Below are 23,989 nucleotides of genomic sequence, written 5' to 3' on the forward strand. Positions count from 1 at the left end.
CATTACTAGGTAGCATTCTAAATCCAGTTGAGATATAGAAAAACCACAATCCAAGAGTTGGATCCATTTGAAGAAGTCCCAGAAGAGAAAGAAAAGCAGCCCACCTTCCTAGGCTTTAGACAAGGAGACTGATAAAGGCTCATAAATGAGTTTCAAACTGAAGAGTAAAGTATTAATTTTCTTTAGCTGCCACAGCAAAGTACCATACACTGAATGCTTAAGACAACAACAATGTGTTCTTGTGCAGATCTAGAGGCTAGAAACCCCTAATAAAGATTTCTACAAGGCCATCCTCCTTTCTGATCTCAAGAGAATACTTTGTTTCTTCTTTTAGCTTCTGATAACTCCAGGTGTTTCTTGATTTGTGGCAGCATAATAACAATCTCTGCCTCCATATTCACATGGCTATGTGCCATGGTTTGAAAGTTGACTCCAAATTTCATGTTGAAATTTAATTTCCATTGTGATGTTATTAAGAGGCATGACAATTAAGAAGTAATTCTGTCAGGAAGGCAAAAAGAGTCCGTTTGTAAAATATTTGAAGCAATTCGTTCTGAGCCAAATATGAATGACTGTGGCCCATGACACAGCCACAGAAGGACCTGAGAACATGTGCCCTAGGTGGTCAGGATGCAGATTCAATTTAGATTTTATGCAATTTAGGGAAATATTTAGGGAAGTGTGTAACTTAAAATGAACTGTAGCAAAATGTGATAGCTACTGTATGAGCAATATGGGCTAGCGGCTGTCAAAATGCGGGAGTAAAGATTATTAATTTTACATGGGAGCCTCCGGGATGTGTTTAAGAGAAGGCACCACTTGCATAATTCAAGTAAGCAACTCTTGAGTTAAGTTACCTTATTCTGTTCTGGAGAGGACTTTAATTAGGACTAGAAGAAGAAAAGCTTACTTTCTTTGCATGTGGAATGAGTCTTATCTGGATTTCTCTGTGCTAAATAAGTGGCTCTCACAGCTTTTCACAGTAACCGATAAGCTCGTTTACAACATAAAACCCAGAAAAATCACATGAGGCTATTTAGTGTCTTGTAGAGACTGACCTAAAAAATTAAACCTAACACAATATTAGCACAGGCAAAAGTTAGTTAATTTGCAACTGAAAAGCAGCCTGCATTCAGAGATCTGCAGGTTACCCTTTGTTATTTGAGGCCCATGACTTGTGTAGATGGTAAACTCCTGGCAATAGGTAGCACAACTGTTCTCTCTAGACGCACTCAGCACTCCAATTTGCACAGTCTTAACCAAGGTTCTTCCATGTTACCCTACAACTTCGTTTTATGTCTGAAACATCCAACATTATCCTGAGAAGTACTTAAGTGTACTTAGATGTGTACCCCTCCGATCTATGTACTCATCGATTGAAAACTCAACCACTTTAACCGTTTTCTTTAGTTAACAAATGTTTGGTGAACACGTACCATGTGCCAAATACCATTATAAATACTGGGGCAGGGCTGGGGCAATACAGTCAATGGCCCTTTAATCAAAACTATATTACCATGGAGAAGGAAAAATGGGTGTGAGGAGAAACCAACCATTTTCTCCACTACTTAATAAATGATAATCGACATTGATTGTAGGAATGTAAACATGGCTGGTGTTAATGTAGCTCAGTGGGAGGGAAGAAGAGGGAACACCTTTGAGCTATGGGATAAAATTGTCAGACACCCAAGTAAAGTGATGAACTGCATATAGCACTGAAACAATCCCCAATTTTTGGCTATACAAAAAATATATTTATGTTCCCTTAAGCCCATAAAGACCGTGATACAATGCATCATGTACATGGCAATGAAAATGAGAGTCTTTTAGGATTAGGAAATAATAAATTTGATCTCATTCCTTGTAATGGTTACTTGTTGAAACAAAGGATGAGATGGTTAATGATATAAATTCTGGAATCAGGAATCTAGTTCCTGATTTATCCAAAGTGTAACATTGATCAAGTCACTGAACCTCTGAAAGACTCAGTTTCTTGTCTATAAAATGAGAGTGATAATAATTGCCACAGAGTTGAGTTACAATAATTAAATTAGTAGCCAATGTATGTTACTTTAAAAATTCATTATTATTGCTATTATTATTATTACCACTACTTGTTTCCTTATTTAGAAAATGAGGGAATTGAAGAAAACAGTTTTTTCTGCTTTGTTATGCTATAATCTTAATTATAGGAAATAATGTTTGACCCATTTTTTCTGGAAAACCCAAGTGGCAGAGAATGTGAAGTATAGAGCATGAAATTTATATATATGGTTTGGGTAACCCCATAAACAAGTTTAGTATGATACAAATCCCCTCCCAAATTTTATTTGATTCTAGTACCCATTCAAAATAACTGGAGTTTGGGGGGAATATAAAATTTTAGAAAACTCTAACAAAAAAAGCCCACACACTGAACAGATGGCTTTTTCTCTAGTGATGTACTTCCCACAGGGTCATTTCTAAGGAAAAATTTTTAATTGCTCCTTGCTTTCTAAGGCAAGCACTTAAGGGAGGCTTCTCCTTTGCACTTACCTCAGTTTCTCTTTTGTCAGGTTGAAGGTGTTTACCGTTCCCATATACAGCATGCACTTTTCAACTTTGCATCCTTATTGGAGATATTTCTCTTCATTCTCAGGTTGGTGAAAAATGCATCCATCAGGAACTGTCAGATGGAGCTTGCATTGTAGACTTTATTTTTTTATGATTTATGGGAATGCATTCATGATTTTATCTATTATGTGTGTAGGTGTATGAGAGAGACACATAAAAAAAGAGACATTTTTTCAAAAAGATTATATAATTAGATAATTACAAATTCTTAATGGAGTGCATTTGATAATTTTTTATATTTTTATGTGTTAATATGTAATGTCTCTTTTCATAGTCACCAATGCTCAATTAAATGGATATTATTATTATTTTAAGTCACATTGGGGAACAAGAAAAGTAAAATAAAGCAAAAATCAAGAGTAAAACATGTCCAATTTTATAAAATAAGTCATAGACACAGGATCCAACCAAGGTCTGACAATAAAAACAGAACTCTTTAACGGGGATACATTTTTGTTTTTACTCTTTTTTTATGTTATTTTTTTCTTTTTTCTTTTCTTTTATTTATTTTTCTAATTGCATTTTAGGTTTTTGGGTACATGTGAAGAACGTGCAAGATAGTTGCATAGGTACACACGTGGCAGTGTGATTTGCTACCTTCCTCCCCTTCACCTATATCTGGCATTTCTCCCCATGCTATCTCTCCCCAACTCCCCACTCCCTGCTGTCCCTCCCCTATTCCCCCCAACAGACCCCAATGTGTAGTGCTCCCCTCCCTGTGTCCATGTGTTCTTATTCTTTTTGAGATGCAGTCTTGCTGTGTTGCACTGAACTATAGTGGTGCAATCTGGGCTCACTGCAACCTCTGCCTCCTGGGTTCAAGTAATTCTCCTGTCTTAGCCTCCCAAGTAGCTGGGATCACAAGCACACAACCACACCTAGCTAATTTTTGTATTTTTAGTAGAGACAGTGTTTCCATGTCGGCTAGGCTGGACTATAACTCCGGACCTCAGGCCAAATACCCACCTCAGCCTCCCAAAATGCTATGATTAGAGGCATGAATTACCATGCCCGGCCTGACTGGAATACTTAATATTGCTTTATACTGGGTCTGGAAAAGAATCCATATTTCTTGGTAATTTAATTTGAAATAGAGTAATTCAATAAGCAAAGTTTATGTGTGTATTCTTGACTTTACATGGTGAGGAAATCTTCTAAATATTCTTGAGGTCCCCATTTCTCTATTTCTTCATAGACTTTGCACCCCCTAGGATCATATCTAACCCCTAGTTTCTGGTAATTTTATTATTGCTATTTATCATCTGGATAACCATCATTCAAGGCTCTATATTTAACTTGTGGGAAGTACTGACAATGCCATCTTCTACATTTTTGTTTGTGCTGAATCATCCCTGGTGCTACAGAATGAATAAGACTTTCCAAATAAGAATCCCTCTATTGTCAGTCTTTGAAAATTACATACAGAGGAATGTTTGAGGCAGCTGCAGGCATAAAATGTTGAATCCGAAATCTGGAATTATCTGTTGACGTGTCTGTAATCTCTGTTTAGATATGAATATAAGGATCTTAGATATTAATTTAACAGCACCATAAGAAAATTTTTGCAGCCCATACATAAATATATTCTAAGGCAGTTTATATAGTTTTTAGAACTTTCTTATTCATTTTTAAAAATTTACCACTAATTAATGCCTCAAATTTTTATTAATTAAACCAAACTTCTGAAGCCATGTAGAATGTAATCTGTTTCAGTTAGTAATTTCCTCCTCTATGCATAGAAAAATGTTTTTTCCAAGTTTGCTGTTTGAAAAATTTTGGATTTCCACTGTAAATAAGTGTTCACTTATTTTTACTATGCAATGAGATTTATTTTCCTCAAATTGTGGTTGAACATAGTTTAATACTGCAGATTACAAGAAAGGTCTTGGGAATAATCATTTGCTCTAGAGATAGTATATAGCCATGAGAGGTATGAAACATTTCAATCTCCAACGAATATACTGTACTGCTGAAAGGCTATCTCAAGATTCCTATTAGATTGACTTGCACTCTTTGTTCTACAGAATATGAATGTTCATTGACAAAATATCTAATTAATGGAATTTCTCTCATACCTATATTAAATAAATATATATAAGCTATATGTATGTGTATATACATATAGGTGTGTGTTTATATACATATGTATATACATATATGCAGACATGTATGTGTGTGTGTGCATGTAATTTTTAAGTTAAATGAATGATGTGTACAGTAAATAATTTATTAGGTGGATTCTGAATTGCTAAGAAATTTGGCAGGCCACAAAGATGTCCCATTTGTTGGAGGAACACTTGTGGATTATTCTCCATTATGTCTGCTAACATCATGTCAACCACTAATAGTGCATGATGTTACCTGTATTTATTAACATCATGCAAAGTACTAATTCTATTTCTAATATACTTAAAATATAATGTGAGAAACAATTTTGAGAAAAATTTTCATGTGATACATTCTGGGTTTGAAAATAAATTTGCAAACTATCCAAGAAATGTTCCTAGAATTCCACCGAATTCCCAAAGAAAATGAATTACTTTCTAAATTTCTGCTCCCATTAAAACTCTGTAAGAATACATCCAAGTTTTAGAAAGCATTTATTTACATTAGTACTTTCATAAATACTGACATTAATGCGTACATTTTATCTTTTAATCTTTAGAACATAGCAGTATATGATACCTAGTAGCATGAATGTAAACAAGTAATTCACTCTTTAACTTGACGTTGATGGCTAGTATAATCAGTTTTCTGTTCTTCACTTGAAAAGAATGCAAATATGAGATTAGAATGAAAATATTGTTATGACATTATAGGCTGATTATTTAATCACATGATTTTCTTCTCTAATTATTGAAAATAAGCTTATAATGAAAAAGAGATTAGGTTTTAAAAGCACACTTTTTTGGTTCTATTACAAAAAGAACTATAATTCCCTACTATTATCTTAAAAATATAAAACTGAAAATATGCCATCATTGGAAATGAGGGATATTTAAGAAGTAATCTTACAAATGTGACTGCTTGCAATACTTAATAACAGTATATTTCAGTCACTAAACTCTGTATAATTTTTTATATAATAGGGACTGTCTACATTTAATCACCATAAAGCCTATTGTGTAACAGGTGCTGAGAAAAGATTTGTGAAAATAATGCAAAGTGTGATCATAGATATTGTATAAAGGGAGCATAAATAAAGATATAAAATAATAAATTTTAAAATTCCTAAGTTTTTCTTTCATTTTATTTTATTTATCACAGAGATTTGTAACTCCTATTGACTTAGAATTGGAAAATGCTCAATTTCACCGACGTGACAGAGTTCATTCTTTTGGGGCTAACCAGCCATCGGGAATGGCAAGTTCTCTTCTTCATCGTTTTTCTCATGGTCTACATTATCACCATGGTGGGCAATATTGGCATGATCATGTTAATCAAGGTCAGTCCTCAGCTTAACAGCCCCATGTACTTTTTTCTCAGTCATTTGTCATTTGTTGATGTCTGGTTTTCTTCCAATGTCACCCCTAAAATGTTGGAAAACCTGTTATCAGATAAAAAAACGATCTCCTATGCCGGCTGTTTAGTACAGTGCTTCTTCTTCATTGCTCTTGTCCATGTGGAAATTTTTATTCTTGCTGCGATGGCCTTTGATAGATACATGGCAATTGGGAATCCTTTGCTTTATTGCAGCAAAATGTCAAGGGTTGTCTGTATTCGACTGATTTCTTTCCCTTACATATATGGTTTTCTGACGAGTCTGGCAGCAACATTATGGACTTATGGCTTGTACTTCTGTGGAAAAATTGAGATCAACCACTTCTACTGTGCTGATCCACCTCTCGTCAAAATGGCCTGTGCCGGGACCTTTGCAAAAGAATATACAATGCTCATAATTGGCGGCATTAACGTCACATATTCTCAGACTGTAGTTACATTCTCTTATTTATTCATTCTCATTGCCATTCTGCGAATGCACTCAGCAGAAGGAAGGAGGAAGGCCTTTTCCACATGTGGGTCCCATCTGACAGCTGTCATCATATTTTATGGTACTCTGATCTTCATGTATCTCAGACGTCCGACAGAGGAGTCTGTGGCGCAGGGGAAGATGGTGGCTGTGTTCTATACCACAGTGATCCCCATGTTGAATCCCATGATCTACAGTCTGAGGAACAAGGATGTGAAAGAGGCCATGACAAAAGTGATCAGCAGAGCATGTTAAACAAAATGAAATCATTGTCTTCTATTGTTTGGAGAAAGGTTATTGTCCAGTACCTAGAAACATTAAGATAAAGATATTCTGTGGGTTGAAAAGAAAAATGAAAGGGATGCAAATTGAGAAAATATAAGGTAGAATGAATCATTTCTGTTGTTGTGAGTATGGAGATTAATTAAATATAAATTAATTAATTAATTAATTGAAATGGTGATGTTTGCCAAATTTCATATGTGTACTAATGGAAATGCTCAAATTTGAAATGAAAAGACATTTTCTTTTTCAAAAGTGCAGTTGCATGAATTTAGGTCATATTTATTTGCCATTTAAAAGCAAATTCGGGGCAGAAAAAAACTCAAAATATTTAATTTGGTTTTCCAATATAATGACATAAAATAGCTGTCTCACTAAGCCTTATGAGATTTTTTATTTTTTAATGCTTCTTTTATTCCATGTTGTTGGGTCTATTCAGAGACTGCTACTTGGAAAACAGCAATACTTTTGTATTTCATGCTTTTTAACTTTTTGGTGTTTCTTAAGAAACACAACATGGTAAGTGTCTCTCTTTCACAGATTACAGTAACTGCTGTGTTTCAATTCTAAGACTGCCAGTCACCAGACTGTGGTTTGCCCTGGTCAGTGTCTTCACTCTGAAGAGTAGGACAATTCGTGGAAGATAGCGTCATTGTAAAAGCATGGCTCTCCAAATTCCACAGAATAAATTACATGTGGGATATTTGGTACACCTGTGACCAAGATATGGCACTTACATATTCTAATCAACTTTTGCATTTCAAATAAATTCCGTACTTCAGATGCACTATTTGTTGTTATCAATAACGTTTTCTGACATAATAATAGGAACATCATTTGACATCTCTCTTGCACCTTATTCATGAAGCATAAGGATGAAGATGCAACTTATTTCATCAAAGTCTGTGTCCTCAGACCAAATAAATAAATATATAATCACCTGCTGTTTTGATGCAAGCAATATATAGCTAAGAAATGCAATTTATACATTTTGAATTCTATATTTAAATAATTAAAAATTATCTGCAAAGATATGAATATCAGACAAATTGATGCCATCTGAGAAAAAAAGCATTCTTCTTTTTTTATTTAGCTTTCATTTTAAGTTCTAGGGTACATGTGCAGGTTTGTTATATAGGAATACTTGTGTCATAGGGGTTAGTGGTACGGATTATTTTGTCACCCAGGTACTAAGCCTAGTACCTATTAGTAATTTTTCCTGATTCTCTCCATCTTCCCAACTTCTACCTTCTCATAGGCCTTCATGTGTGTTGTTACTCTCATGTGTCCATGTGATCTCATCATTTAGCTCATACTTGCAAGTGAGAACATAAAGTATTTGGTTTTCTGTTCCCGCATTAATTTGCTAAGGGTAATGGTCTTCCACTCCATCTATGTTCCTGAAAAAGACAAGATCTCATGTTTTTCTTATGGATGCATAGCAATCCATAGTGTATATGTAGATTTCTTTACGCAGCCTATCATTGGTAAGCTTTTAGGTTGATTACATGTGTTTGCTATTGTGAGTAGTGCTGCAGTGAATGTACATGTGCATGTGTCTTTATAGTAGAACAATTTGTATTCCATTGCTGAGTATTTCTGTTTTGAGGTCTTCGAGGAATCACCACACTGTCTTCCACAAGGGTTGAACTAAAATATATGAGGCCAAGAATCATATGAAAAAGCTCAACATCACTGATAATTTTAAAAATGTGAATCAAAAGCCCAATATGATACCATCTCACACCAATAAGAATGGTTATTATCAAAAATGCAAAAAAAATCAGATGCTGGCAAGATTGTGAAGAAAAAGAAACGTTTGTGTTCTGTTGGTAGAAGTATAAAAAAGCATTTTTATTTGTCCATTTTTGAATTTTATTTACCTCAAAAGAAACCACAAATGCAGTGAATTCATTTCTACATACATACACATTTTAAAACCTTTTGCATACATAAACAAATTGCTAATTTAGATTCAATTATAGTGTTACTGTGTCTTTGGTTGAAAATTGTTAAATTTCTATAGACTTTTCATATCTAAGGTACACAAGGTTCTTTTGGGATTACTTCAAATTTAGAAGTAATATTTTTTGGCCATACAAACATTATTTGCCATTTGGGGGAAACTCTTGATATGCCAAATTAGTTTCTTATTATTAATACATTTAAAAATATGTTCTGAAAGCATTTTATATTTTATCACTTGCGTGAGTTGGCAGGTAAATTTGAACCATCTTTGTTACCTCTTTTTTTCCAAAGGTGAAATGCGTTTTCTATTTATTCTCCTTTTTATTTTTTCTTGTTAGACAGAGTCTTGCTCTTGTTGCCCGTGCTGGAGTGCAGTGACCTGATCTCTGCTCACTGCAACCTCTGCTTCCTGGGATCAGTAGTTCTCCTGCCTCAGCCTTTCAAGTAGCTGGGATTACAGGCATGTGCCACTATGCCAAGCTATATTTTTAGTATGTTTGGTAGAGATGGGGTTTTACCATGTTGGTCAGGCTGGTCTTAAACTCCTGACCTCATGAGCCTCCCGCCTTGGCCTCCCAAAGTTCTGGGATTACAGGCATAAGCCACCACACTCAGCCTCTATTTATCTTTTTGGAGAGTTAGTTTAGTGTTATGTAAAGAATGATTAGTTAAGGTCAGTGGTCAAATCGTTTTTCTGGATGTGGTATATAAACACTATCACCAAGAAAATGTGGTACATATGCACCATGGAATACTACACAGTCTTAAAAAAGAATGAAATCATGTCCTTTTCAGTAACATGAATGCAGCTGGAGGACATAATCCTAGGTAAATGGATGCTGGAACAGAAAACCAAATACTGCATATTCTCACTTATGAGTGGGAGCTAAACATTGGGTACTGGTAGATATAAAAATGGGAACAATAGACACTGGAGACTATTATAGTGGGGTGAAAAGAGTGGGGCAAGAACTGGAATACTAACTGTTCTGTACTATGCTCACTACCTGGATGATGAGATCATTTGTATCCCAAGTCTCAGCATCATACAATGTAATATAATATAATAAATATAACAAAAATTGAATTTTTTTAAAAAGAAAACTTCAGTCCTGTAACTGCAAGGAATTAAATTTAGAAACACATTTATTAACTGGAAAGAGGATCCAGAGTCTCAGATGGAACAACAGACCTGACCAAGAAGTTGATTTCTGCCTGGGCAGACCCTGAGCAGTAGGCCCATTTAATCTTTACCTAAACTCATAACTGATGGTAATTCCAAAATAATACATTTATGCTGTTTAAGTTGTTAAAAAAAAAAAAACAAAGTCCCCAACAATGTATATCAAGATAATAAGGAGAGATTACAACTCTGACGTACAGTTGGATAGCCAGATTTTTATGTCTAAAGGAAAAATGAAACAGTGGAGAATAAGGAAGAGCTCTGCCATAGGATCACAAAAAAATATAACCTTAGAATGTCAGATTGTGAAGCCCATTTCTGTAAAAACAGTTGTTGCTTGAGTAGCCCTACATTTTGTACCTCATTCTGACTTTTTAGAAGCAATTTTGGGTGGTTTAGAAACACATTTTCATACTTTGCTATCAGAATGTAAATTTATGAAAGCGTATGTATCCCACATACTTTTACTCAGATCCATTCCTAGTTACTAGGAAAGTGAACCATGGTAAATTTGCATGAACAACAATGCTTTCTGTGTTTGAATTAGTCCATCTTCCTAGAAGCATCACTATAACTGTATTTTACTTCTCAGAGTCAACTTGTACGTACTAGTTGAATTGTGCACCCCTATAGGTGGATTATCACATCCCAAATAAACTAATCAGCAATCACTTTTATCTTACACTTAGCTTTATGAAATTAGCTTAGCAAGAGTCACCTGGGTAAACAAATTTCCGTTCTTATCTGTAGCAATAATATAATGTAGAACAAGTAAGCTATGGGGAAGCACCAATCTAGACAGTGAGCCTTTGAAGATTTTTAACCAGGACCAAATGGGATACAATTTAGAACTCTGTTGGTCACATTTGAATACATGACCAGTTCAGCAGCATTTAGTTGAACAATGCTTCTTGTCTGTTTCATCAACTCTAGACACCAAAAGCTGGATTTAAGTTGCTATATACAGAGTCAAAGAACTAAATGTTAGTGAAAAGGAGCCTGAAGCAAAGAAAAGTTTCAAATCATATTATAAACCAATGATTTAATGAGACAATATAGTATTGCCAAAGCTCAGACTTTGTGTCAGAAAATTTATATTGGCTCGTCTTTTCATTATGATAAGGGCAGGAAAATCTTTTGTCAGAGAGAGTTCACCCTATTAATATCAGAAAATGTGTGAATGAGTACCCCTCAAGAAGTAAAGTTAGGGTAAGAAAACAAAACATTGAAACAAAACATTATTAACTGTCGAGTTATGAAAAATGATGACAAACAGGATTATATTAAGATACTAGTTAAAAATTCTAAGTATAATTGCATTTTCAAGATTTTAAACACTTTTTAGGTAAACAGTTCATCAATATTCTATGGTCATGAAAAATAAATGAAGTGTTTACTTTTTTCTGGGAGTTTATATATTTCACATGAACTCTAGTTTGAGGAACATGTAGATGTGTAAAATAATCTGGGAAATAACATCCAACACTAACAAGTGTACCTCCAACTTAACATGTATATATCTACACTTATTTGTCAGTTCCTCCAGTGACTATACTCAGCCCAATTTTAAGCATATTGTGAATGAACAGTATGTAATCTTTTATAATGTGGGAGCACATGTAGGAGAAAATATGCTTAGCATTTGGAGTCCATACATAAGGTAAAGCATCACTCTGTTACAGTGAACCTCTCAGCGGATGAAAGAGTTACCTTTACATAGTGCTGTCTCAGCTAGGACTTTTACATGTGACCATATATAATAGGATCCTATTTACAATAGGGACAACAATGTCTACTGCAGTTTTACTGCTTCACAAATGTCTTGGTGATTGCTTTGTTGACTGCTTCTTTCACGTCCTTGTTTCTCAGACTGTAGATCATGGGATTCAACATGGGAATTACTGTGGTGTAAAACACAGCCACCATTTTCCCCTGCTCTACAGATTCCTCAGTGGGTCTCCTGAGATACATGAAGATGAGAGTCCCATAAAACAGAGAAACAGCCATCAAGTGGGACCCACAGGTGGAGAATGCCTTCCTCCTGCCATCGGCAGAGCGCATGCGTAGCACAGCTACTACAATGAGAGTGTAGGAGATAAGGACCACTGAGAGGGAATATGTGAAGTTAATTCCAGCTATAACAATCATTGTGATTTCTTTGATGTGCACTCCCCCACAGGCAATCTTGATGAGAGGGGGATCTGCACAATAGAAGTGATTGATTTCAAAGATTCCACAGAAGTACAAGCCATAAGTCCATAGTGTGCATATTAGGCTGACAGAGAATCCATAGACATAAGGCACAGAGATGAGTTGGACACACACAGTCCTGGACATCTTACTGCCATAAAGCAGAGGGTTGCAGATGGCCATGTACCTGTCAAAGGCCATCACAGCCAGGATATAGACCTCCACGTGGACAAGGGCAATGAAAAAGTAGCACTGCACCAAGCACCCCACATACGAAATGGTTTTTGTCTCTGATAGTAAGTTTTCCAGCATTTTGGGGGTAACATTGGAGGAGAAGCACACGTCCACAAAAGACAGATGACTCAGGAAAAAGTACATGGGGCTCTGAAGCTGAGGACTGATGCTAATCAAAGTAATCATACCAATATTTCCCAACAGACTGATCATGTAAACCACTAAGAACACCACGAAGAAGAGAACCTGTAGTTCCTGACGACAGGTCAGCCCCAGGAGAATAAATTCTGTCACGTCCGTGAAATTAGGCATTGCCTTAGTGTAGACCAAGTCTGTGTTGCCTATGGAGAATATTTTTTTGAAAAAGAAGGCAAATGGATTTGTTTTATTCTTGAAACTTTGAGTTGTATTTGTCCTTATTTTAATTCAAATAATCTAAAAACAATGTATACTTTGAAAAATGTATAATACATTGTTTAAATATACGATATGTAAAATGAACTGAATACATAACATAATAGACTTTGCAGTTTTAGTTCTGATCTAAGTTCATTTTTTGCTGTGGATGTCCATGATTGTAGTTTCACCTTTTGGCTCATCATAAATGTCAAAATAGGTAAAGAGCTGCAGATGCTGCGGTCAGAGATTTTCCTATGTAAAAATTTCTAATCTCCACTGATTTCCTCTCATTAGTAGAATTTGACTTAGGTTAGTGTTATTACTGTGATAAGCATAAAATATATGAAATAAAGCACTGAGGCATCTAAGAGACATAAACTAACACTACTTCATTTTATTTCAGTCACTGTGTGATGTATTTTTTTATTTTACATAAAATCATTTGTCCTTTAATATTTAGGTTGATGCAAAAGTTATTGTGGGTTTTGCCATTACTTTCAATGGCAAAAAAATTCAATTACTTTTGCACCAACCTAATATTAGTGCGTTTTGTTTATCTTGAAACTCTTGAGACTATCTTGCTTAGTAGTTACATTTAACAGAAATTCAGAAATACTTCTACGTATGATTTCTCCGTGCCCTGATCTCTAGATGCACTTCACATAATACAATAATCCACAATTATTTAAACTCTCTAGTAAATATTTTTCTGGAGGCAACAGTTCCAGCCTTGTAATATGTTTAAGAATAGCTAACCGCTATTGAATGCTCATGAAAACTCTGGCATACAAACATTCTACAAAACAGGTTTTATTTGCATGCCCGTTTTACAAATGAAGAAGCTAAACACTGAGACATTAAGAAAGTCTCCCTGGGTCAGAAGTCTACTAATTAGCAGGAATGGGATGCAAAAAAAAAATTACTTCAGTGTTATGTGTTTAATGACCTTCTGTCGCTGCCTCTTTGATAGCCTCTTCTGCCATTACATTTCATTTAACACTCAGTTTGTTCATCCTCCACAATGGGAGGAAGTTATCTCTTTAATAGTTCATCTTTAATAGACTTTTAAGAGTTTTGGTTATCCGGAGCAGCCTGGACCACTAAGATAGTAGATCATCGCAACTCTCTACTTCTCCAAGTTTAGGTGACCTCATCATCCCAGGATCATATGACAATGATTTCCAGGAGAAAATACATTTAATACCTAAATGTGCATCATCTATCAAAATAATCAAGAAGATTGAAATTGTAATTTATAAATAAAAACCAAAATTTATTTCTATTAATATTTTAGGAATTATCCATGAAGAAAAATAGTGAAGATATAAACAATTGGACCAATCATGCCCTCTGACCCTATAACCCCAACTCAATTCACATACATAGTTAAACAATATTATGAAAGTTAATAGTTTTTGCTTGTAAAGGAGAATGAGAAGACAAAAAATAAATTTAAAAGTTTTGCAAATCTGCATTATAATAAGCTCATTCTTACAAAGTTTTCAATAAACCAGGGATAGAAGTATAAAAAGTTTGCAGTAATATAAATACTCTGATAACAAATAAGACTGTGAATGATGTATTAGGTTCCTCTTCAAGACAGAGAGTGAAATTAAAAGATTTGACTGCATCGATCTCTATTGCAAAAAGTGAAGAACTTGCAGACCTACCTTCAGTAGAGAGAGTAGCAAATGATAACTTCTCACTATTTATAACAGTATCTTAAACGTAGGAACACTGGGATCATCTCCCTAAAGGACTCTCCAGATAATTATGAAAGGAATAATAAGTAAAATTCTATACACAGCTCAGGCATAGAAGCAGTTAAGAAGCATGGATGAGAAGAAAATTTTTAAATAAAATAAACCAAAATTCTTGATCCTAACATAATCTTATCTCTCACTTTCACATGGGTTCTGTCCTCTTTTATTTACACATTGACAACCATGCATCTCAGCAAAATATTGGTTTACATTATATAAAATTTCAGTGATTCCCTTTCTTTCTGGTTGAACAACTGTTCTGAAAAGCACCGTCTGTCAGGATAGATGATCATACCAGTGCATGTCCCATGCATCTCATGGTTGTGTTTAGATGTCAGATACTCAAAGTACAAATCATTAGCAGAATGACGACTACAAGTAGAAGTCATTACTGAAGTCAGACAGTTCTGGAATTATACCTTTGCTATATCATTTTCACTATGTCACCTTGAACAAGCAATGTACTTCTGAGTCTCAAAGTACTCATCTGTAGAATACGGAAACTATTATCTTATATTTTTGTTCAGATGATTTTAGAATATATAAGGATAACACTCTTCCCAACGCCTGCTGTATGTGAATCACACAAAAGTTGTCCTTATTTGTACAGTTTTACCTCTAAATAGTTTACTGGTATTATCTTACCACTTATTTAGGGTTGTGATTAATATTATCCTTACATTGAAGTATAAAAGTATTCCTATGTGAAATAAGTATGATGTGCCGGGCTTGGTGGCTCTTGACTATAATCCCAGCACTTTGGGAGGTCGAGGCAGGTGGATCACCTGAGGTCAAGGAGTTCAAGATCAGCCTGACTAACATGGTAAAACCCCATCTCTATAAAAATACAAAAATTAGCCAGGCCTAATGGTGGGTTCCTGTAATCCTAACTACTTGACAGGCTGAGGTGGGAGAATCACTTGAACCCAGGAGGCAGTGGTTTTAGTGAGCCAGGATCATGCTACTGAGCTCCAGCCTGGGTGACAGAGCAAGACTTCATCTCAAAAAAAAAAAATTGTGATGTTAGTTTTTTCCTTTTTTAATTTTAGATTTAGGGGTACATATGCAGGTTTGTTATATCAACAAAGTGGGTGTCACTGAGGCTTGGGGTACAGATTTCATCACCTAGCTAATAAGCATAGCACCTGATAGTTATTTTTTTGCTCCTCTCCCTACCACTACCCTCCATTCTGTTTGGATACTATCAAGCCAAAGAATGTGGGTGCAAACTTAGATTATGTAAACTCTAAAATGTATACTTCGTCCATTTAGTCTGGAAAATTATGAACAGAATTGTGCTTGGGCAAAGTTTTTTGGTGCTAAAGTACCCAGAATTTATAAATTTCTTCTCACCTATTTTTTAAAATACTTTTTATATGCTCAAGATAGCAACTTTAACAGTAGTTGGAAGGCTTCTCCAGATTTGGACAGAACACAAAAGAATAACTCTTGAGAAGGTTTCATTTGATACACTCTTTATGACATATGGCAAGTTCTTGGTATTGACACCCGTGTGGCTGCAGGTGGCATGAATCATGGCTTGTCTGGATGCGTCTTGTGCAGAGCCCATTCTCTCTGTCTTTTGCTAATCTGGACTGGAGAGCAACTTCCTTGAGTCAGGACTCATGTTGCTAATTGCAGAAAACCAGCAGTATCTATGAAGTTGTGGCGTTCTCAGAGTTCAAAATACAGAGTCTTCATTAATTGTATTTACTTACATATATTATTAATGTATATGTATTACTTATACATATAATACATTACATATACATATAATACTTATATATGTATTACTTATGTATATTATATATTATATATATATTATTGTACTTTAGGTTCTGGGGTACAAGTGCAGATCATGCAGGATTGTTGCACAGGTACACACATGGCAATGCGGTTTGCTGCCTACACCCGCCGTCACCTACATCTGACATTTCTCCCTGTGCTGACCCTCCCTTGGCCGCCCCCAACCAGACCCCACTATTGAGAAAGTTTATTAGATGAGTTTGACACTAGGCAGTTTTGACTTCAGATACAATATCTCAAGAAAATGTAGACTGAAAAATAAGAAAGTGTGTGTGAGTGTGTGTGTGTGCGTGTGTGTGTGAGAGAGAGAAAGAAAGAAAGAAAGAAGGAAAGAAAGAAAGAAAGAAGGAAAGAAAGAAAGAAAGAAAGAAAGAAAGAAAGAAAGAAAGAAAGGGAAAAATATAGAAGAGAAACAGAGAAAGAGAAAACTTGGCTTCCTGATTAGATGTTGGAAATGCATAAATATTAAACTAATAGATGTTGAAATAAGTGTGACAATACTATCTATTTTTAAAAGTATTTTCCAGAAATATCTTGAAGTTCAAATGGAAAAATTGCATTAAGCTCTGCCAAAGAATGGAGACCAGTGAAAATTATTAGGCAGAAATGGCAATGAGATCAAAGTTTACAACCTTAAAAGTAATTAGATGGGTGACAAAATGGGACTTGTCCAAGGTCATCCACAAATTCACTTGAAATTTGGAAACTGAAACCAGAAACGTAATTTGACCACTGACCTTGACTCATTATTCTTTATGTAACACGAAACTAACTCTTTAAACAAATAAACAGGAAACGCATTTCACCTTTAAAGAGATAACAAAGATCGTTCAAATTTAACTGCCAACACGCTACAGGTGATAGAATGCTTTCAAAATATATTCTGAAATTTATTAATAATAAGAAACTAATTTGGTATATCAAGAGTTCCCCAAAAATGGCAAATCAGTGTTTTTATTGCCAAAATAAACTGCTTTTAACTTTGGAGTAATTCCAAAAGAATTTCCCGTACCTTACATATTAAAGTCTCTCAAGGTTTAACATCTTTCAGGCAGAGACACGGTAATACTACAATTGAATCTAAATTAGCAGTTTGTTTATATATGCAAAAGGTTTTAAAACGTTGCCCATGATTTATGTGTATGCATGTTGAAATGAGTTCATTGGATTTGTGGTTTCTCTTGAAGTAAATAAAATTCAATAATGAATAAAGAAGAACACTTTTATAGACTTCCATCAATTGCATATAGACATTTCTTTTTCTTCGCAACGACACTAGCATCTGATTTTTTTAGGGGTGGGGACTTTTTGATAATTGCCATTCTTACTGGTGTGAGATGGTATCTCATTGTGGTTTTGATTTCCATTTCTTTAATGATCAGTGATGTTGAGTTTTTTCATATGATCCTTGAACTATAAAACTTAGTTAAACCACAATGGAAGACAGTGTGGTGATTCCTCAAAGACCTCAAAACAGAAATATCCAGAAATTCCATTCCTGGGTATATGCCAAAAGGAATATAAATTGTTTCACTATAAAGAAACATGCATGGGTATATTCATTGCAGCACTATTCACAATAGCAAGCACGTGTAATCAGCCTAAAAGCCCATCAGTGATTGACTGCATAAAGAAAATGTATACCTTTGAATACTATGCAGCCATAAGGAAAAAAATAAGAGATTTTGTCCTTTACATGAGAACATAGATCGAGCTAGAGACCATTATCCTTAGCAAACTAATGCAAGAACATAAAACCAGATACCTCATGTTCTCACTTAGGAGTGAGAGTTAAATGATGAGAGCACACGGACACATAGAGAGGAACAACACACATTGAGGCTTATGAGAGGGTAGAGATTGGGAGGTGGGAGCCGATCAGGAAAAATAACTGATGGATACTAGGTTTAGTACCTGGGTACAAAATAATCTGTACCACAAACCCTTATGGCAAAGTTTACCTATCTAACAAACTTGCACGTGTACCCTTGAACTTAAAAGCTAAATAAAAAAGAATGCTTTTTACTCAGATGGCGCCAATCTTGTTTTATATTCACATCTTTGGAGATGATTTTTAATTACTTAAATGTAGAAATCAAAATATATAAATTTCTTTAGCTATATATTGTTTGCATCAAAACAGAAGGTGATATATGTTTATCTGGTTTGAGGACGTAGACTTTGGTGAAATAAGTGAAATAAGGTGCAAGAGAGATGTCAAATTATTTTTCTACTATTATATTAGAAAATGTTATTGATAACAACAAATAGTGTGTCACAAATACTGAATTTATTTCAAATGCAAAGGTTAACTAGAATATGTAAGCGTCATAGCTTAGTCACAGGGGTACCGGATATCCCACATAAGTGTGAATGGAATTCATTCTGTGGAATTTGGAGAGCCATGCTTTTACAATGACACCGTCTTCCACTAATTTTCCTACTTTTCAGTCACAGTGAAGCCACTGGCCAGGGCAAACCACAGTCTGGTGACTGGCAGTCCTAGAACTGAAACACAGCAGTTACTGTGATCTGTGAAAGGGAGACACTTACCATGTTGTGTTTCTTAAGAAACACCAAAAAGTTAAAAAGCATGAAATACAATTGCATTACTATTTTCAAAGTAGCAGTCTCTGACCAGACCCGATCCCATGGAATAAAAGAAGTGTTAAACAATAAACAATTTCATGATATGGGGGTTTTTTGGCCCCAAATTTGTTTTTAAGTAAGTAAATAAATATTCTGTAAATTAATGCAATTGTACTTTTGAATAAGAAAAAGTCTTTTCATTGCAGCTAGGTATTTGAGCAATTTCCATTAGTACACCTAGGAACTTTGTCCCACATCATCTTTTCTATTAATGTATTTGTTCATTTTTAATTAATCTCCACTACTCGCATCAAGAGAAATGACTCATTCTACCTTATATTTTCTCAATTTGCATCCCTTTCATTTTTCTTTTCAACCCACAGAATATCTTTATCTTAATGTTTCTAGGTACTGGACAATAACATTTCTCCAAACAATAGAAGACAATGATTTCATTTTGTTTAACATGATCTGCTGATCACTTTTGTCATGGCCTCTTTCACATCCTTGTTCCTCAGACTGTAGATCATGGGATTCAACATGGGGATCACTGTGGTATAGAACACAGCCACCATCTTCCCCTGCGCCACAGACTCCTCTGTCGGACGTCTGAGATACATGAAGATCAGAGTACCATAAAATATGATGACAGCTGTCAGATGGGACCCACATGTGGAAAAGGCCTTCCTCCTTCCTTCTGCTGAGTGCATTCGCAGAATGGCAATGAGAATGAATAAATAAGAGATCATAACTACAGTCAGAGAATATGTGAAGTTAATGCCGGCAAGTATGAGCATTGTATATTCTTTTGCAAAGGTCCCGGCACAGGCCATTTTGATGAGAGGTGGATCAGCACAGTAGAAGTGGTTGATCTCAATTTTTCCACAGAAGTACAAGCCATAAGTCCATAATGTTGCTGCCAGACTCGTCAGAAAACCATATATGTAAGGGAAAGAAATCAGTCGAATACAGACAACCCTTGACATTTTGCTGCAATAAAGCAAAGGATTCCCAATTGCCATGTATCTATCAAAGGCCATCGCAGCAAGAATAAAAATTTCCACATGGACAAGAGCAATGAAGAAGAAGCACTGTACTAAACAGCCGGCATAGGAGATCGTTTTTTTATCTGATAACAGGTTTTCCAACATTTTAGGGGTGACATTGGAAGAAAACCAGACATCAACAAATGACAAATGACTGAGAAAAAAGTACATGGGGCTGTTAAGCTGAGGACTGACCTTGATTAACATGATCATGCCAATATTGCCCACCACGGTGATAATGTAGACCACGAGAAAAACGATGAAGAAGAGAATTTGCCATTCCTGATGGCTGGTTAGCCCCAAAAGAATGAACTCTGTCACGTCGGTGAAATTGAGCATTTTCCAATTCTAAGTCAATAGGAGTTACAAATCTCTGTGATAAATAAAATAAAATAAATGGAAAAACTAGAATTTTTGTTTATTAATTCATACCTTTATTTATACTCCCTTTATACAATATCTGTGATCACACTTTGCATTGTTTCCACAAATCTTTTCTCAGCACCTGTTATATACTAGGCTCTGTGGTCAATAATTGTAGACAGTCCCTATTATGTAACAATTATACGAGGAGGGGACTCAAGATGGCGCTGTGAGAACAACCCAGGATTGGAGCCCGCATTGAATTCGCAAACGGTGAGTCAGTGCTGCATTTCCAGACTGATCTTTGTTGCCCACAGAACGGGGAAACTCCCAAGTATAAAAAGACATGGGACGCCAGGCAGTAGGTCTGCCTGGCGAAGCCGGCAGCCGGGGCGGCGGCTGGCCCTACCCAGCAATCCCCACAGGGCGCGCTTGTCCGGGTGCCTTGTTGAACCGGCAACCTGAGACTTGAGAGGGCTGGACTTGAGACTGAACGAGACTTGCACAGTAGCCCAGCCCAGGGGATTGCAGGGACAAATCGCTTGGGATACCCAGTGGGACGAACAAAACCGCGATTTCAAACTATCCCGGGCAGACGGTCCGAGACGCTCTGTGGGGGAGGGGCGTCCACCACTACGGAGGCAACCTGCCCCAACTGAGATACACGCCCACTGCTGACGCAGCCAGCCGTTGCCGAGGCAACCCGCCCCAACTGAGATATAGGCCCACTGCTGACGCAGCCAGCCGTTGCCGAGGCAACCCGTCCCTACTGAGATACACGCCCACTGCTGACGCACCCTGCCGTTGCTGAGGCAACACGCTACAACGAAGAGACTCCGCCGCAGGGCGTGGCGGAGACCACAGCAGAGCCGGCAGGAACAGCGCGAATCACACAACAGCAGGGCGGAGCCTCGGCAGCCAAACAGTGGCTAGTCTGCCTTCGAGCTGGGCAGGACACCTGATCGGACATCCAAAAATAAAGCCCAAACCCCTCAACACAGAGCATTTGAGAAAAAAAAAAAGGGTTGTTTAATGAGCTGTGTTGCAGCAGAATCAAACATAGCAGCCTAACAGCCCTGAATGAACAACAGAGTGCACAGCTCAGCAATTAAACCCCTATAAAGTACAAACTGTCTCCTCAAGCAGCTCCCTGACCCCTCTATATCCAAAAGACTGTCATTAGGCAGGCATCATTCTGGGACAAAGAGAGCAGAAAAAGAAACTGGTAGCATCCCTCGCTGTGCCACGGCTACTAGAGGTGCACCCCAGACAAGCAGGGTCTGGAGCGGACCTCAACAGTCATACAGCGAAGGGGCTAGACTGGTAGAAGGAAAACCAAGCAACAGAAATACTTCATCATCAACATTCTGGGTGTCCACTCAGAGACCCAAACGAAAAGTCAGCAACTACGCAGAAGACCAGCGGACAAATCCACAAAGATGGGAAGAAACCAGCGCAAAAAGGAGGAAAACACCCGAAACCAGAACACATCGCCTCCGAGAAAGGACCAAGACTCCTCACCAGCAAGGGAACAAAGCTGGACGGAGAATGACTGTGACGAAATGACGGAATTAGACTTCAGAAGATGGATAATGAGAAACTTTTGTGAGCTAAAAGATCATGTATTAAATCAATGCAAAGAAACTAAGAACCTTGAAAAAAGATTTGAAAAAAGATTCGAGGAAATGATAACAAGAATGGATACCTTAGAGAGGAATATGAATGAATTAAAGGAGCTGAAAAACACAATACGAGAACTTCGCGAAGCAAACGCAAGTTTCAATAGCCGAATTGACCAAGCAGAAGAAAGAATATCTGAAGTCGAAGACCAACTCAATGAAATAAAACGAGAAACCAAGATCAGAGAAAAAAGCGCAAAAAGGAATGAACAAAGTCTCCAAGAAATGTGGGACTATGTGAAAAGACCTAACCTACGTTTGATAGGTGTACCAGAAGGGGACGAAGAGAATGAATCCCAGCTGGAAAATACTCTTCAGGACATCATCCAGGAAAATTTCCCCCACCTAGCAAGACAAGCCAACACTCAATTGCAGGAAATACAGAGAACACCACAAAGATATTCCGCAAGAAGAGCAACCCCAAGGCACATAATCGTCAGATTCAACAGGGTTGAAATAAAGGAGAGAATACTAAGGGCAGCCAGAGAGAAAGGTCGGGTCACCCACAAAGGGAAGCCCATCAGACTCACAGCAGATCTCTCGGCAGAAACACTACAAGCCAGAAGAGAGTGGGGGCCAATATTCAACATTCTTAAAGAAAAGAACTTTCAACACAGAATTTCATATCCAGCCAAACTGAGCTTCAGAAGTGAAGGAAGAATAAAATCCTTTGCGAACAAGCAAGTACTCAGAGATTTTGTCACCACCAGGCCTGCTTTACAAGAGCTCCTAAAAGAGGCACTACACATAGAAAGGATCAATCAGTACCAGCCATTCCAAAATCACACTGAATGCTAAAGAGCTTCAACATAATGAAGAATCTACAACAACTAACAGGCAAAGCAGCCACTTAGCATCAAAATGGCAGTATCAAATTCACACATAACAATATTAACCCTAAATGTAAATGGACTAAATGCACCAATCAAAAGACACAGACTGGCAAATTGGATAAAAATCCAAAACCCATCAGTGTGCTGTATCCAGGAAACCCATCTCACATGCAAGGATACACAAAGGCTCAAAATAAAGGGATGGAGGAAGATTTACCAAGCTAATGGAAAGCAAAAAAAAGCAGGAGTTGCAATTCTCATCTCTGATAAAATAGACTTTAAAGCAACAAAGATCAAAAGAGACAAAGAAGGCCATTACATAATGGTAAAAGGATCGATACAACAAGAAGAGCTAACGATCCTAAACATATATGGACCCAACACAGGAGCACCCAGATACATAAGGCAAGTTCTTAATGACTTACAGAAGGACTTAGACTCCCACACAATAATAGTGGGAGACTTTAACACTCCACTGTCAATACTAGACAGATCAACCAGACAGAAAATCAACAAGGATACCCAGGGCTTGAACTCAGACCTGGAGCAAGCAAACCTGGTGGACATTTACAGAACTCTCCACCCCAAATCCACAGAATACACATTCTTCTCAGCACCACATCACACCTACTCTAAAATTGACCACATAATTGGAAGTAAAGCACTGCTCAACAAATGCAAAACAACTGAAATCATAACAAACAGCCTCTCAGACCATAGTGCAATCAAGTTAGAACTCAGAATTCAGAAACCGACCCAGAACCGCACAGCTTCATGGAAACTGAACAACTGGCTCTTGAATGTTGACTGGGTAAACAACGAAATGAAGGCAGAAATAAAGAAGTTCTTCGAAACCAATGAGAATGAAGACACAACATGCCAGAACCTCTGGGACACATTTAAAGCAGTCTCTAGAGGAAAGTATATAGCAATAAGTGCCCATATGAGAAGAATGGAGAGATCCAAAATTGACACCCTATCGTCAAAATTGAAAGAGCTAGAGGAGCAAGATCAAAAAAACTCAAAACCCAGCAGAAGACAAGAAATTACTAAGATCAGAGCTGAGCTGAA

At 36.7% G+C, this 23,989-nt stretch overlaps 3 protein-coding genes across 3 annotated transcripts; 1 reads left to right on the forward strand and 2 right to left on the reverse strand.

Moving 5' to 3' along the window:
* The first annotated feature begins 5,889 nt into the window (after positions 1-5,889).
* On the forward strand, positions 5,890-7,652 carry LOC100408081 (olfactory receptor 5M3-like). The gene has a single exon (XM_002755265.6). The coding sequence runs from the start codon at positions 5,915-5,917 to the stop codon at positions 6,836-6,838; it is 924 nt and encodes a 307-aa protein (XP_002755311.4). The 5' UTR covers positions 5,890-5,914; the 3' UTR covers positions 6,839-7,652.
* A 3,455-nt stretch (positions 7,653-11,107) lies between these two features.
* Positions 11,108-12,752, reverse strand: LOC100408447 (olfactory receptor 5M9). The gene has a single exon (XM_002755266.5). The coding sequence runs from the start codon at positions 12,750-12,752 to the stop codon at positions 11,820-11,822; it is 933 nt and encodes a 310-aa protein (XP_002755312.4). The 3' UTR covers positions 11,108-11,819.
* A 5,924-nt stretch (positions 12,753-18,676) lies between these two features.
* LOC100408809 (olfactory receptor 5M3) lies at positions 18,677-20,407 on the reverse strand. The gene has a single exon (XM_078339176.1). The coding sequence runs from the start codon at positions 20,380-20,382 to the stop codon at positions 19,459-19,461; it is 924 nt and encodes a 307-aa protein (XP_078195302.1). The 5' UTR covers positions 20,383-20,407; the 3' UTR covers positions 18,677-19,458.
* Positions 20,408-23,989: the final 3,582 nt, after the last annotated feature.

The sequence above is a fragment of the Callithrix jacchus genome, chromosome 10, assembly GCF_049354715.1.
Source record: "Callithrix jacchus isolate 240 chromosome 10, calJac240_pri, whole genome shotgun sequence".
Classification (NCBI taxonomy): Eukaryota; Metazoa; Chordata; class Mammalia; order Primates; family Cebidae; genus Callithrix; species Callithrix jacchus.

What these genes read in the sequence shown, in the direction of transcription:
- LOC100408447 (XM_002755266.5), bottom strand. Translation starts at nt 12,752, where the DNA reads ATGCCTAATTTCACGGACGTGACAGAATTTATTCTCCTGGGGCTGACC.
- LOC100408809 (XM_078339176.1), bottom strand. Translation starts at nt 20,382, where the DNA reads ATGCTCAATTTCACCGACGTGACAGAGTTCATTCTTTTGGGGCTAACC.
- LOC100408081 (XM_002755265.6), top strand. Translation starts at nt 5,915, where the DNA reads ATGCTCAATTTCACCGACGTGACAGAGTTCATTCTTTTGGGGCTAACC.